This window comes from Athene noctua, chromosome 1 (genome assembly GCF_965140245.1).
Source record: "Athene noctua chromosome 1, bAthNoc1.hap1.1, whole genome shotgun sequence".
NCBI classification, from domain to species: Eukaryota; Metazoa; Chordata; class Aves; order Strigiformes; family Strigidae; genus Athene; species Athene noctua.
In genome coordinates, this window is record NC_134037.1 from 171673458 (window position 1) to 171686833 (window position 13376).

The 13376-nt window shown below is 39.5% G+C and overlaps 1 protein-coding gene across 1 annotated transcript in view; it reads left to right on the forward strand.

The window, feature by feature from the left end:
* CFAP47 (cilia and flagella associated protein 47) overlaps positions 1-13376 on the forward strand; it is a 341722-nt gene that overhangs the window by 255884 nt on the left and 72462 nt on the right. Inside the window, exons 55-56 of the mRNA XM_074929626.1 lie at positions 2155-2259; positions 7378-7534. Of these exons, the coding sequence (XP_074785727.1) occupies positions 2155-2259; positions 7378-7534 (262 nt within the window). The remainder of the gene's footprint in view (positions 1-2154; positions 2260-7377; positions 7535-13376) is intronic.

A 13376-nucleotide genomic window follows, 5' to 3' on the forward strand; every position in this document is an offset into this window, starting at 1 on the left:
TAAGGTTCTTTCTCCATTTATAAGTCTTCATTTGATAAATGCGGCTGGCTGGTTTGGACAAAGTAGGTAAGAATTGGACTGCAAATGAAAGTAAAAAATCTCAGTAGAAGGTTTCTGGATAATGAACATGCCCAGGAGCTCACTAAGAAATGAGCGGGTCAGGTTCCGTTTAGATGGTGAACAGTTAAATGAACTGTGGGCAGTGGGGCAGCTGGGGATCGAGATGGTTTGTGGGAGGTCCCTTTCCCTTAGTTCTGTTATTCTGGGTAACACAGAAGCCTTGCAAAAGTGAGAAGCATGGGAGGGTGGCATTGACTGTTGCTGGCAAACGTGCTTTCAAGTTCCCACTCACCTACGGGACGTACGAGATCGTGAAGTGTGGGCACTGCAGCAGTGCTGTGCTCCCAGTATGGGCAGTCCAGGTGCTGTCACTGCCAAGCGGGAGTGGGACCAGAGTGGTGAGCCACATGTTCTGTGCCTGAGACCCACCTACTTATCCTTCCAGAAATGTTTTTTGTCCTGCAGTGGAAACTGTAAAATTAAATTTGTAAAAATACAATACCACCTCCCCAGTAGACAAGACAGTTAATGAGTTCAAAGAAATAAACTGTTATGGCAATATTCTGATAAATTATTTTAAAACCTACCTCCCAAAAGAGAAGAACAACATTTCAAATTTTGTGCATTAGTTGACTACATCTGAGCTCTGTCGCCTCTTCTGCTCAGTCTAGCTCCCACTGCTGTCAGTAGGAATATTCGTTGTTCAAGGTACACCAGCATCCCAGTCCATAGGTGTGCCAGTACCCTATAGATACACACAGAAAATGACTGGCAGGATGAGGATGCCCATGGCCCCTGACCAGGTCCAGCTCTGAGGTGGCAAAGAAAGCCATAGAACAGCAAGAAAAAGCAACATAAGCCTCACTAGGGGCCTCTGCCCTGGGCTGGGAGTGGAGAACTCTGTCCCTGCTTCACCCTCTGGGGCCGCCAGTTTGGCCTCAGTGCTGTGACCATGGCCAGTGATCCCAGTGCCACAGTGGGGCCTCATCCCTGTCCCCTTCATGGCTCTGCTGACTGTCTCTGGGTGTGCTGGGATAGGGCTGCTGGTGGAGGACCCTGCCTTGCTGTGTTTTAAGCTCAAGTCTTCCTCCCCGAGCCAAGCACTGTATCACAGCACAGGCAGCCAAACCCCTGGGGTGGGAAGAGGTTGCAGGGCTTGTTCGTGCAGTCAGACATCTTTCAGTCATTAAAAGTAGTAAACAAAAATGAATGTTTTAATAACTGCCTGTTAGCAGCATGTTCTTCCATGGCTGACATGTACTTTGTAAAAGGGCTTGTCAGTGCTAGGTATTGTAGGGTGTTGTTTTGACCTTTATTAGTTGTAAATTATATTCATTTTATAAAGTACATCTTGAGTGCCCATAATTCCAATTAATCATCTTTTTAAATCTTACATGCAAACATTATTTAAACATGTATGATATTAAAAGCCTAGTACTTTTTTAAATTTAAAAAAATAAACACGGTAATTGTGTATTCAATTATTCTAACTGATCATTCTGTCAATGCATTCGCATTTTTATTATTCATAATTTTATTCTTTCACTGCTTATCTAGTGCTTAAAAACATTTATGACCCCATTGTAGTCAGCTACTTTGCTTTTCCCTGCACAACAGAAACTCAAGTAGTATACTTCAGATGAACAGAAAACTAGCAACGTCATTTACAATGTTAGTTTAGATAAAGGTAAGCAGAAGAGTTCATTTAAACCTACCATGAATTTCTCTTATAAGCCAGTTTGTGTCTTTGGAGGTTAATGTGATAACCTTTTAGTGTCATCCCTATGATCAGACACCAAAGTCATTTTTGAATGGTATTTGTGAGAGCTGCTGTCCATGCCCTTGGAGCAGTCTATAACACCAGCTCTGTTGTTTCTGGGGAGTGAACGTGCAGTGACTGCCACCAGGATTGTTTACAGCAATACACTTGCTGCCTTAGCAGCCTATGCTTGCTGAGAGGAGAGAATGCATCTGGTGGAACACATTAATCACATAAACATCAGCACTGTTGATACAAAGCAGAAAACAGAAACAGACTCAAAATAATGGATTTTTTCCCCCCTCTCTTTCCTTTGCTTTCTTGTATTTGTACAGCTGATTGTCTGTCCTCATTCCACCACTGAAGTACCTGTACAATTCTGTCCATCTGCCCTTGGAAGAGGCAATCACAAGGCATCAATAACCTTCAAATGTTCACAGGTATGATACTATGTTTGCTGCCCGCAGTACTTGGAATTCAGATTAGATAATATTTTTAATAGGCATGTAAGTAAGGGTTTCAGTCTGTAGGTCAAGTTGAAATTTAATGGTTGGATGCATAATGAAAAAGCCAATGCAAATGTTTTCAAAAGTTGTAATTTGCTTTAACCTTAGTTTTACACAAAAATTATTCTGTTTACAGTATTAAAACATGGCATAATGGTCGAGGAGCTAGAATAAGTAATGAATAATTTCAGATTTCTTGGTAATTACTTCTCCTCTTTTTAACACCAGAAGACCTGCACTTATCATTATCACCTCTGAAATTAAATTTCTTGATGTTTTTCCCAAGCCCAAGCAAAATTTTTTATCTAATCTGAATTTTGGAAGGTCACCACTTGAAAAAGTGAGTTCTTTCTTTCAGTTGAAAATCTCTATACTTGAGCATCTTAGAATTGTTGACATTTTTTTTTCCTCTGTGAATTTTCCTAATTTTAAATGAGAAACAAGTAAATAAAGAAACATGAGTCATCAACATGACCTACTAGCTAATTAAAAATTACATCTGGAAATAAAACCTGATATGATGTAGATGATAATATTTCATCACATGAGCTGTTGTTGAACGAAGCATTTGCTTTCTCTACAGTTTCCTCTCTCTATTATTTTTGGACTTTCAGGTATCCTAATAGACTGCTGACCCGTGAGTCACTCCAGTTAAGTGCTGCCAGGAGCTTTCTGTAGTGTTTTAAGTAATACTGCAAAAGCAAAGCTTTTATATGAAGAAAACAAATAGTGAAGGAAGTGATGTGGCAATTTTTTTCCTGGTAAAGTGTGTTGAGCAGCCACGTTATTGTAGGTGGTGTTAGCACATCATTTAGTTTCAGGATCTCTCTTCTTAAATATTTATTAAGGATAAAACCAAGGATACAGCATTTCTCACATGAATAGTATATATCCAAGCCTGGTTCAATAGGACAGAATGTCTTTATCTTGTCTGGATCCTAAGAGTATTTTAAGGGTATTTTTAAAACAGGAAAAAGAAATTTTTCACCAAATACAGAGGCAATAATACAATGCAACCATTCATTTAAACCTTTCAGGAACAAATTTAGCCTTGCCACCTGAATCTTGTAATCCAGTGCATCTCCTTTCAAGTCATGGCAAACCAAGTTTTTATCTGCAGTGAACTTTAGTCAGTATCCTATCCTTCTAGCTGCTTTGTCCAGACCCCTTTAACTATTGCAGTATATTGGTATATCCTTTGTAATTTCTGAGTGCTCTTTTTATGACTGAATCTTTTGAATTTTATAAATTTTAATTCATTTTCACTGCTACAATTCTTACTAAATTAATCTAGACTATTTTAGTTTGCTAATTGTTATACTGGTAGCTGACAGTGAATATTTGCACAGATATAACTGCCCTTTTTAATGAAGACTTGAAGAATGTTTCTCATCAGTGGTGGATGCCTCAAACAACTTTGTAACCTCCCCCATGCTGACATTGATTTCCCTCCCTTGATTTCTCTCATTACATATATCTGAATGGACAAGCCTTCTGATAGCTGAATAGCTGACTAATCTAAAATCAGTTAATGACAGTACTTACTGGACAAGCCTTAACTGATTTTGTTTCTTTACTGAACTGAGAGAAATTCCTCTGTGCTATTACCTGCTTCATTTGTTTCTGGTTTGAAGCTGTATGAAGAATTCTTCACAAAGTGAATCTGAGTTTAGTTCTAATCATTGTGAAAATCTGAAATGAAGTTTGTTGGGACAGCCAGAAAAGTCAGCTTGAACATAACCCACACCCAGAATTCTAGCATATCTGTATTATTCTGTTCTTTCACCACATTGTGCATCCAGGTATAATGTAGAGCATTTAATGGTAGTAAGTAATTTCAGAGAGAAACTGAGCTCAATATTAGATCCTAATCTTGTATTATTTGCCTTAGGATTCTGTGATTTTTAATATTTTTTTCTCTTGATTTCTTGAACTGAGCGTACATGAGCTTGAGCTCCATCACAAAGTGGGTCAGAGGACCTATAATCTGTATAACTTTTTGGTTGTTTGTTCTATTTTCCAAACTGACCACTAATTTTGTTTGGCTCCTTTAGCTGCTCAGTTCGACAAAATTTTAATGTGTTGTTTTAAAGGTGCTCAGCACTTGAAGCAATGGCATTCAGAATGACTCTGTTAAACGCAAAAAATGAGTGGAAGCTACAGGCTTTAATGTTTGTAGACCATGAGCCCGAGTCTTTGGCAGTAAAGCTCAAACTTGATCTTTACAGCTCACCTGCACAAAATATGAGCACGTGCACTCCTCTCACCCCTGCTCTGTACCGCAATATGAAGTTGCTTGCTATGAACACAGTGTTTCACACAAATTTACAGTGGACTTGGAAAGCATTGTTAGACTAATACTGACTCATAGCTTCTGTATTAAGCTTGCAAAAAAATTTTTTTTTGTTACTGTGTTTGTAAGCAAGCACAAAGTATCACCAAGTCAGTGTAGAGCACTAATAGCTTGACACTGCGGGAGAGCTGAGCACACACACGACCAATGTGATCAAGCAATGCACGTTTATTACAACTAAGAAAGCCCTTTTATAATGTTCTCCCGCATGCGTGAGTAACATGCAGTACAAGTCCTCAAGATTGGACAGTTAACTTAGCCCGCACTTTAAACCTTCTTAGGATTGGATACAAAGTGCCACATCAGCCTTGCCAGGCTTCCTGCCTGGTGTAACTTCCTCTTCCGTCCCAACCCCTTCCGGGGGTTGTTTGTCTCGTCGAGTTTCTCCCCCCTCATGCAGGGTCACATCCTTATCGCATTCTTGCTCGGCTGAGGCTCTTATCAGTCTTGTTCTCATGCAGGATTGCTCACATGTCCATTCTCTCGCAGAAAGCCCTCTAGAATCCCAACATGACACATCCAGCTTTCTGAAAACATGGTCTTCTGACATGCTCATGCCTGTGTTCAAGTCCTTCAGAATAAGCCTGCAAAGTGTGCTCAGCCTTCTGTTTATATTTAACCTCATGAGGCTGATGTGGTAAGGAAGATCGTGAGTCAGGAATACAAATGCTATGGGAGACTGGCTTGGCAACTGTTAGGCAGTTTCTAGTTGACTATGAACAACAAATGGGTTTCACCAAAGAGTTAGTCCTGTGTTGCTTCAAAGTCTGTATAGCAGCAGCATTTGCTTTCCTGTCAGAATCTTACTAGTGAGTAGTGCTAGCTTCCTGCTCATATATCTGTAACCATAAACAGGCTATAGGTCATGTTTAAGTCAGCAATAACAAAACAAAATGTAATTTTAAAGAGAGGTAGATTTAATGCTTATTAGTCTGAATAATGAAGAAGTCCCCACAAACCTGGTGATACGAATTACTGTCTTAAATCCTAAACAAAACATAGGCCCTATTTTTATATTCTGACTTCTAGTATTGGGTAGTATCTATATCAGTATGAAAAGAGCTCTTCTTTTTTTTTTAATTAAAATCCTGTAGCCTTGGATGACTTTTACCAAAAAATTTCCTTTAGTAAGATTAAAATGTCTTTTTTCTTCTTGGATTGAATGTTTCTCTACAAAATTGTAATAAAGGCATGCAATTTTGCTGTCCAAAGCTATTTTCTGAAGACATATGATGCGCCATTTTATTTATCCCTGTTTATGCTGAGAAGTCTCACTATATTACTTTTGACTGTATGCATTTCCAGATATGTTGTTAGATTTTTGAACCCTGTTTATTACTGATTTTTCTTAATTTTTTTCAGACAGCCTATGCAGAAGTAAATGCAATATTTCAGACCATGAAAATAGTGGTTTGGGTTGTTTGTTTGTTTGTTTGTTTGTTTTCTATTTTCTTTGTAATGCATACTTTTTTGAGTGATAATGAGCAAAACAGATCAAAGGGTCATTTTGATCAGTTTGTAATAAGCCTCGGATTTTAGTCTGTATTGTTATTATTTAAAATCAGCAACATGAATGTACAGATTAAGCATTTTCTTTAAAATAATGGTAGTATCTTTGTATTTACCATTCACCTTTGCTGCTCATTCACTTTTAAATGTTCCATTATAAGTGGCATTATTAACATCACTCTTTATAACCTTAAAAAATATATATATATTGAGGAGGCAGCTCTTCACTGTCAGGCTGAAAAAAAAAAATCAAAATGAACATATCAGTTTAATTATTTTTTTCTTTTTTCTGCTCTGTGGTGATACTCTATATCTACTAGTTATTTTCAATAGTCTCAATTCTTCTGTTCTTTATTATCTTTGGGGTAACAATTTTAGCTTTTTGTGTGATTCTACTGCTGTCCCATCAAAGAATTATTTTCCTTCTTCCTTTGTTTTCTGAAGAGAATTCTCACTTCATCTTCTTTCAGGTTCTAATATACATGCTTTTAATTTCCATCTTGCAATCTGTCCTAGTTTCATCTGTGATAGAGCTAATTTTTCTTCTTAGTGGCTAGAAGAGTGCTGTGTTTTGGATCCAGTATGTAATTTGGTATTAGGAGAGCATTGATAATATACTGATATTTTTAGTTGTTTATAAGAAATCAAGGACTTTTCAACTTCCCATGTCCTGCTAGTGCGCAGGTGTACAAGATGTTGGGAGGGAGCATAGCCAGAGCCACTGATCCAAACTGTGCAATAGAATATTCCGTATCATAGAACATCATGCTCAGTATATAGATGAGGATGAGTGAGTGGCTGCGTGGTGTTTGACAGCTAGCCAGGTATAAACCATGACACATTCACCTGAATCTTTCCATTCACTACACTGGAAGCTTTGACTAGCTACGTGGAAGTTAAATACTCTGTGCTCAGAGTAGCACAGAGTTAAATGCAAAGAGGAAATGTGAACATCTCCCAGACTGGAACTATTGATTTCCAGATAACAATAATTAGAGTAACATAACAGCTTGAATGAAGAAGAAAGAGAGAGAAATAAAGAAATAGAGAAATAGAAAGAAAGGGTTAAATAGCAGTTTGCTTACAACAGAAAAGAGACATAGAACCCTAGAAGAAAGAAGTAGACAAAATGCCTTACAATGTACAGATCTGACTCATCAAATAATAATAATGACACATTTCATCTACAGCTTAAAGAATGGATATTTTACCTATCGGGAACTGGTCTTCCTCCTCAGCTGATGGAACCAACCAGCATAAGTGCATGCATTGGCCAGTGTTCTTCTGTCATCATATCCTTCAAAAATCCAACTGCTGAAAATGTGGTGGTAGAAGTCGTGCTGACAGGTACAGGGTTTGGATTTCTTTGTGGTGGGGGGAGGAACTTAAGCTCCTTGGGTTGCATTAAAAGTGAGAGTGGGATGTGATTACATTTGCCTCATTTCATTTCCCGTCAACAGAGGTACTGTGTATCAATCATGTCCAGCCTGAAAAGCTCTGTAGCCTGTGCTGTGGGAGCTAAAAAATAACACAAACCTTTAACAACTGTCACAGTAGACCTCTTAGATCATACAGCCTCATGTATACATGCAGCTGGTTGTTGGCTGTGGACTGCACTGTAGCATCTAGGCAATAGGAGACTCCTGGGGTATGTTTTGGGAGACGCTTGTCTAAGCCAAATAGCTTATGTTTTGTTTTGGCTTTGTTCCTCAGTTGTTTTCCAAAATATTTTATATTATTTTGTCATATTCTAGATAGCTCTAAAGGAGTTAGTAAGGGAAAAACATTTCAGTTTTTTTCTGGTTGACCTTCCAAGCAAATATGTTTCAGCAATATTTTCAAACATACTTTGAAGAATAAGATCGAGAATTATCAAAGATCACAAAGTCACTGACCATACTGAGATTTCTCAAATGCTGTAGAACTCAAGTTCAAGGTCCCAGATACATCCTGATGACTGAAATTTACACAGTGAAAGAGTAAATTTCACTCTGAGTGAAGCAGAGAACTTTAGAAGGTTCTCTGAATCTCTACCTAGTCCAATATGACATGTAGCATCAGAAAACAGGTGTCAAAGCATTTACTGGCATCTACATATAACAAAAATTGAAGATAAATAATCCAGTGGTTTATCTGATAAAGTGTGATTTTTCCTGATAAACCATGGTTTACCATCTGTGTCCCCTGACACTGACCCCATGGAGGGGGGAATATAAGAAAATAGCAAAATCAAACCTGTGCAAAGATAAGTTTTAAGCCAGGTTTACACACTCACAATTTGGGGTTTTTCACACATAGAATAAGTGAAGAAATGTGAGTTTTAAAAAATGTAGATTCATGGTTATTTGTTTCATTGAACTCATGCTTTTTAATTACACATCTGAGATATGAATTAGAAATACAGAAATAGAGCTTTGGCTGCACATACAGTTAATATATGGAGGATTTTTTGAGATTCTTTTACCTAAATGGTGCATGGGCAAAAGTATTTTGGTCTCATGACTGAATGCTCTATATTTTTGCTGACCAAGTTTCTTGGCAGGCTTTACTGCAGTTTCCCATGTTTAACTGCTAACATATTTTCATTCACGACTGCCACAAAATAGAGGTCCATTCATAAATGACCAGACCACTTCTGAGTTTCTGTTGATGTTCTCTTCTGGACAACAGTGAAGGAAGCAACAGCGTGCGGTGGATCCACTGGTTACAGGCTGAGTAAATCATGGTCAGGATCTTGGGGGCAGTGCCGGAGTTTATCTGATGAGTAGGGGACCTGGCAGAGAAAGGAACAGAATCGTCTAGCTTCCTACTTATCTGGCATCTAGGCACTCTTAAGTGACAGGGTACATTGCAGACTGGGTCTGCACAGAGTAACAGGGCAGTTTATGCAGCAGGTGGCATTCAGGGCACATACAGAAAGCTCAAAAGTGCTGCTTGCAGTAGAAAAGGATGCATAAATATTGACAACACACCATAAGAGCTGCTCTCAGGCTCTGGTTGTGGTGCAGTCATTGCTTCTGTAATCCAAATGGAAGTCATGAGAGTGGATGCTGCCACCCTGATCCGAGGCAGTTGGGAGTTCTTGAGGTTTCTCACTGGCACTGGCTGTGAATGGCAATGGCCTCACCAGTTAGTGTGCTCTGGTAGACTACCTGTGGTGCCAGATGCAGGAGCTTTATTGCATCAAGGTTAATGAACAAGAGATTGACAAGACCTTTGAAGAGTCTCTGCAGAAACAAGAGCCAAACCCTTCAAGACTGAGAAGTTTGGTGTGACCAGTAGAAGACAGAAGCTTCAAGAAGACAGAGTCCCAGCAATGGGGAAGTCCCCATTTCCATTTGCAGCTGTTCCTCTAAAGAGTAAATTCAGAAATCTGGAAAACAGGAAGAGATAAAAGTATTCCATTGAGGGGGAAGAGTTTGGTCTGAGCACCTTGGTCTTCAGATTATAACCAGCACTATTAGACAGGAAGCAATGAATGCTAGTGATTGAACTACTTCCATGGGACAAAGGCTGCCAATTTCTGTAACAAGATATCATCCTAGGAAGTTGGCTAATTTTCTGGAGCTCAGATCTGAGATGCTGCAGAAAAGATTGCCAAGGCTTATCTGACCTTGCAGTTACTATACCTTGCTGTTCATTCATATAGCGAATATTCCCAGCCAAGGAAACAATTGAACAGATTGAAGGAGACTAGAAGATTCTGTGGTCATTCTTTCCTGAAATATCTGTTCATACATTTGTACAGAGCCTGGGCAGCAAATGGGAAAAACAGGAAGAACAGTAGTTCCAGGCCAGTTGCAAGGCTGCAATGTGATCACAGTCATGAAGACAGTGACAATGTGCATAATTGGTGCATGTTTGTGGATAGGTAAAGGCTGTTTAGAAAGGATAGAGAAGACAATTTTGATCACTTGTATATCTTAGGCAATTGTGACCATGAGATGATTCAGTCTATTCAAGTCTCTGTACACTAAAGTACAGAAAGGTTGGATGAGTTTTGCAGAAAATTTATTGACAGCTCAGAAGTGAATAATCTGATTACTTAAGAAGACTGAGAATTCCAGCAGAAGGCCCACTTAGTGACACAAGGATCTTCTCAGTGAACTAGCGTATAACAAGGAATCATACAAAGCTGTAGATTCGGTGCAACATATGTGGGCTAAAGGAACACATCTTATATGTGGCACTAGAAATTTTTTAACAGTCTAATTAAAGTCTTAGGTCAAATCAAAATCCAAATGGTGAGATATTATCAGTCAAACTACAATGATATTAGCTGTCAGGGAGAAACAAGAACAGGCTGCTCCACAAAACAAAGTGAGACAGACACCAAAGGTGACAGCAAGACTGGCAGAAGCCTTTCCAACAAGAGCTTCAATCTCACAGTATCCTAACAAGAACAATATAGCAGATCTGGTGGCTGTAACCAGTTTCAGCCAACAGTCTAGTGACTGACAGTCAAGCCGATGGTGAGAAGTAAAGTCTCTGATCAAGCCAGGAAATTAAGTAGGCTAGGCTTGGCAAGTTGTATGGCCAGAAACAGCATACCTAGGACCTAGGTTGGCCAAGGACCAACAGCAGGAGCCTGAGTTTAAATGCAACTCAAGCCAGAGGGTGGAGGCGCCAGATGCTACTCACTCACAACTTAGTTGTTTTCACAGAAGTCTGATACAGCTGCACTGTATTAGAGCAGATCTAGAGCACAGGCAGCTACAGCCTTGTGAATGGAGAAGAGGTTACAGAAAATTTCAGAGAATGATGGTTATTGGCTGGACATATAAATCAGCATACATCACTGAACTCAGGGACTGACCACTAATACTTTTAGTCAAAATTATCCAATTAATAATAATTGCTGCTAATTGATATACACAAATCTCACATTTACCTTGTATTTCTTCACAGTAAATTATCAGAGAGAGTCATCAACATCCTAGGTTCTTCACTGGAAAGGAAAAGTTGATAAAATGCCTGTTTCTTCCTTCTGTCTTGGATCTGCTTGGTGTTATTTTTATATGTTTCCAAAAGGCTCTGTTGCTACACTTGCTTTCTTATTGGTCCCCAGGTTTAGCTCCACAATGACCCCTTCATTTTGTTAGGTCTTTACCATATATTCTATGATTCTTTAGGTTATTACCACAAAATTATATATCACTAAGCTGAAGCTGAAAAACAAGGCAACAGTTGCACTTCAGCTATGTGCTGTTACAGCTAAAATAGGTCAAGTCCATACAAGGTGTGACAAGCCCCTGATGTTTTGCACTGTTGACTTAATATAAAGCCCCCATAGCCTGTTGTTAGCAGTGGCAATAATGTATTCCCTGTACTACTCTAGATAAGGTGGAAGGAAGAAGAGGTCACAAAAGGTGGATATAAAAGTACCATGAGCATACTCAACAAAAAAATCAGGAAGGCCAAAACCCATCAGGTGTGAAGACTAACAGGGAAAGTAGAGTCTTACAAGAAGGGGTTCTAAAGGTACGCTAGTTGCATAATGAATCTTAGGGAAAATGCAGATATGTTGATTGATGGATGGCAGGGAATCAGCTAGTTACAGACAATGCAGAAAAGGATGAAGTGCTGAAATGCTGGGGTTTCAACCCCAAGCCCCAAGTTAAGGTTGACATATGGGTGATTCCCACAGCCCTTCACAAAGGGGTGTGAGTTTGCCTTGAGGCTTCCCTCCAGGGTGGGTCTGGCCTTGCAGGGAGAGCCATTGGGTAAATGAGCCCCAGGTGTCTGCAGTAAGTAAGCAAAGGTCAGGTGTCCCACTTAGGGATAAAAGCTGGGACCACTTGCAAGAAGGGGCAGTGTCTGTCTGTGAGGTGGATGCCCTGTGCAGAGTTCCCTGTTGGGGAAGGACCTCCTGCCTCCCTGGAACTGGGCTCCTGGCCTTTGTAAATGCAGGCTGTGTAGAAATTCAGTATGTAGCTTCCTTGGTCTTATGTATTTGGCTTGTTGACTTGGTTGTCTCCTGTTCCTTCTATGGGAAACTGCATTTCACCATTTACTCCCCCCATTGTTGGTTGTGTGGTGGTGTTGTTGGGGTCATTGGGATTGATGTCAGTTATGTATAATCTGACTTGTTTGTACCCCCAGCGCTCACCCATGTACTGACCCTTTTGTATCAAATACAATTTGGTTATTGGTTCATCTTTATGCTGGCTGTGTCCTTTATGTAGGCCTAATAATTGGCAAAACAAGTGCTCAATGCTTTTTTTTTTTTTTTTTTTTTTTTTTTGTAAGCAAAACTTCATCCCAAAGCAGCATGTACTGACTTGGTTTGAAAGGGATATGGGCAGCTCATAGGGGAGAAATAGGCTTTGGACTTAGAGCAGCTGGATCCATACAGAGACACAAGACCAGATGAAGTTCACAGAGTGATAGAAGAGCTGGCCAATGTGATTGTGAGGCTGTGGTTCTCTATGAAAATTCATGCTGATCAAGAGATGTTTCTGTTGACTGGCAAAAGGCTATGTTATTTCCTTCTTTTAAAAATGATTGAAGGAAGACTGAGGGAGCAGTAGGTTGTACAGTCTCACTTCAGCCTTTTTGCAGTCTGTAGCCCATAAATTACACATCCTCTTGCAGTTCTTTTCCAAGCACATGAAGGTCAAGAAGGTAATCAGGAGTAGTTGAATGGATTTGTTAAGTGCAAATCATGATTGACTAATGTGAATGCCTTCTATATGGAAATGAGTTATTAGGCAAACGAAGACGTGGATGTAACATGCCATTCTTTAGTAAGACTTTCGTCACTGTTTCCTGTAACATTCTTGTTTGGAAGCTAAGGAAGTCTAGAATTGATGAACAAACTGCTGAGTGGGTTGAAAACTTGGCTGAGCTATTGGTCTCAAATGATAGCAATCAACATCTTGACAGTCAACTGCTGGCTGATAATGAGTGTAGTACCACAGGGGTCAGCACTGGGACCCGTATTACTAATGACATGGATGATGACAGAGAGTGCCATGTAAATTAGGGGAAGCGGCTGACATGATGTATTATAGAACTTCAGTCCAGAGGTACCTTGATAAATTATTGGTATACCTCTTTTTTGAATTGGTCTTGCTCATCAACTCATCATCCCTGGAGCAGCTGAATATAAGTAAACTTTTACACTGTTAGTAATGCAATTTTCCTTCTAAAATGTTAAGCTTTTGTGTTTTCCCTTCTCATTCCATAT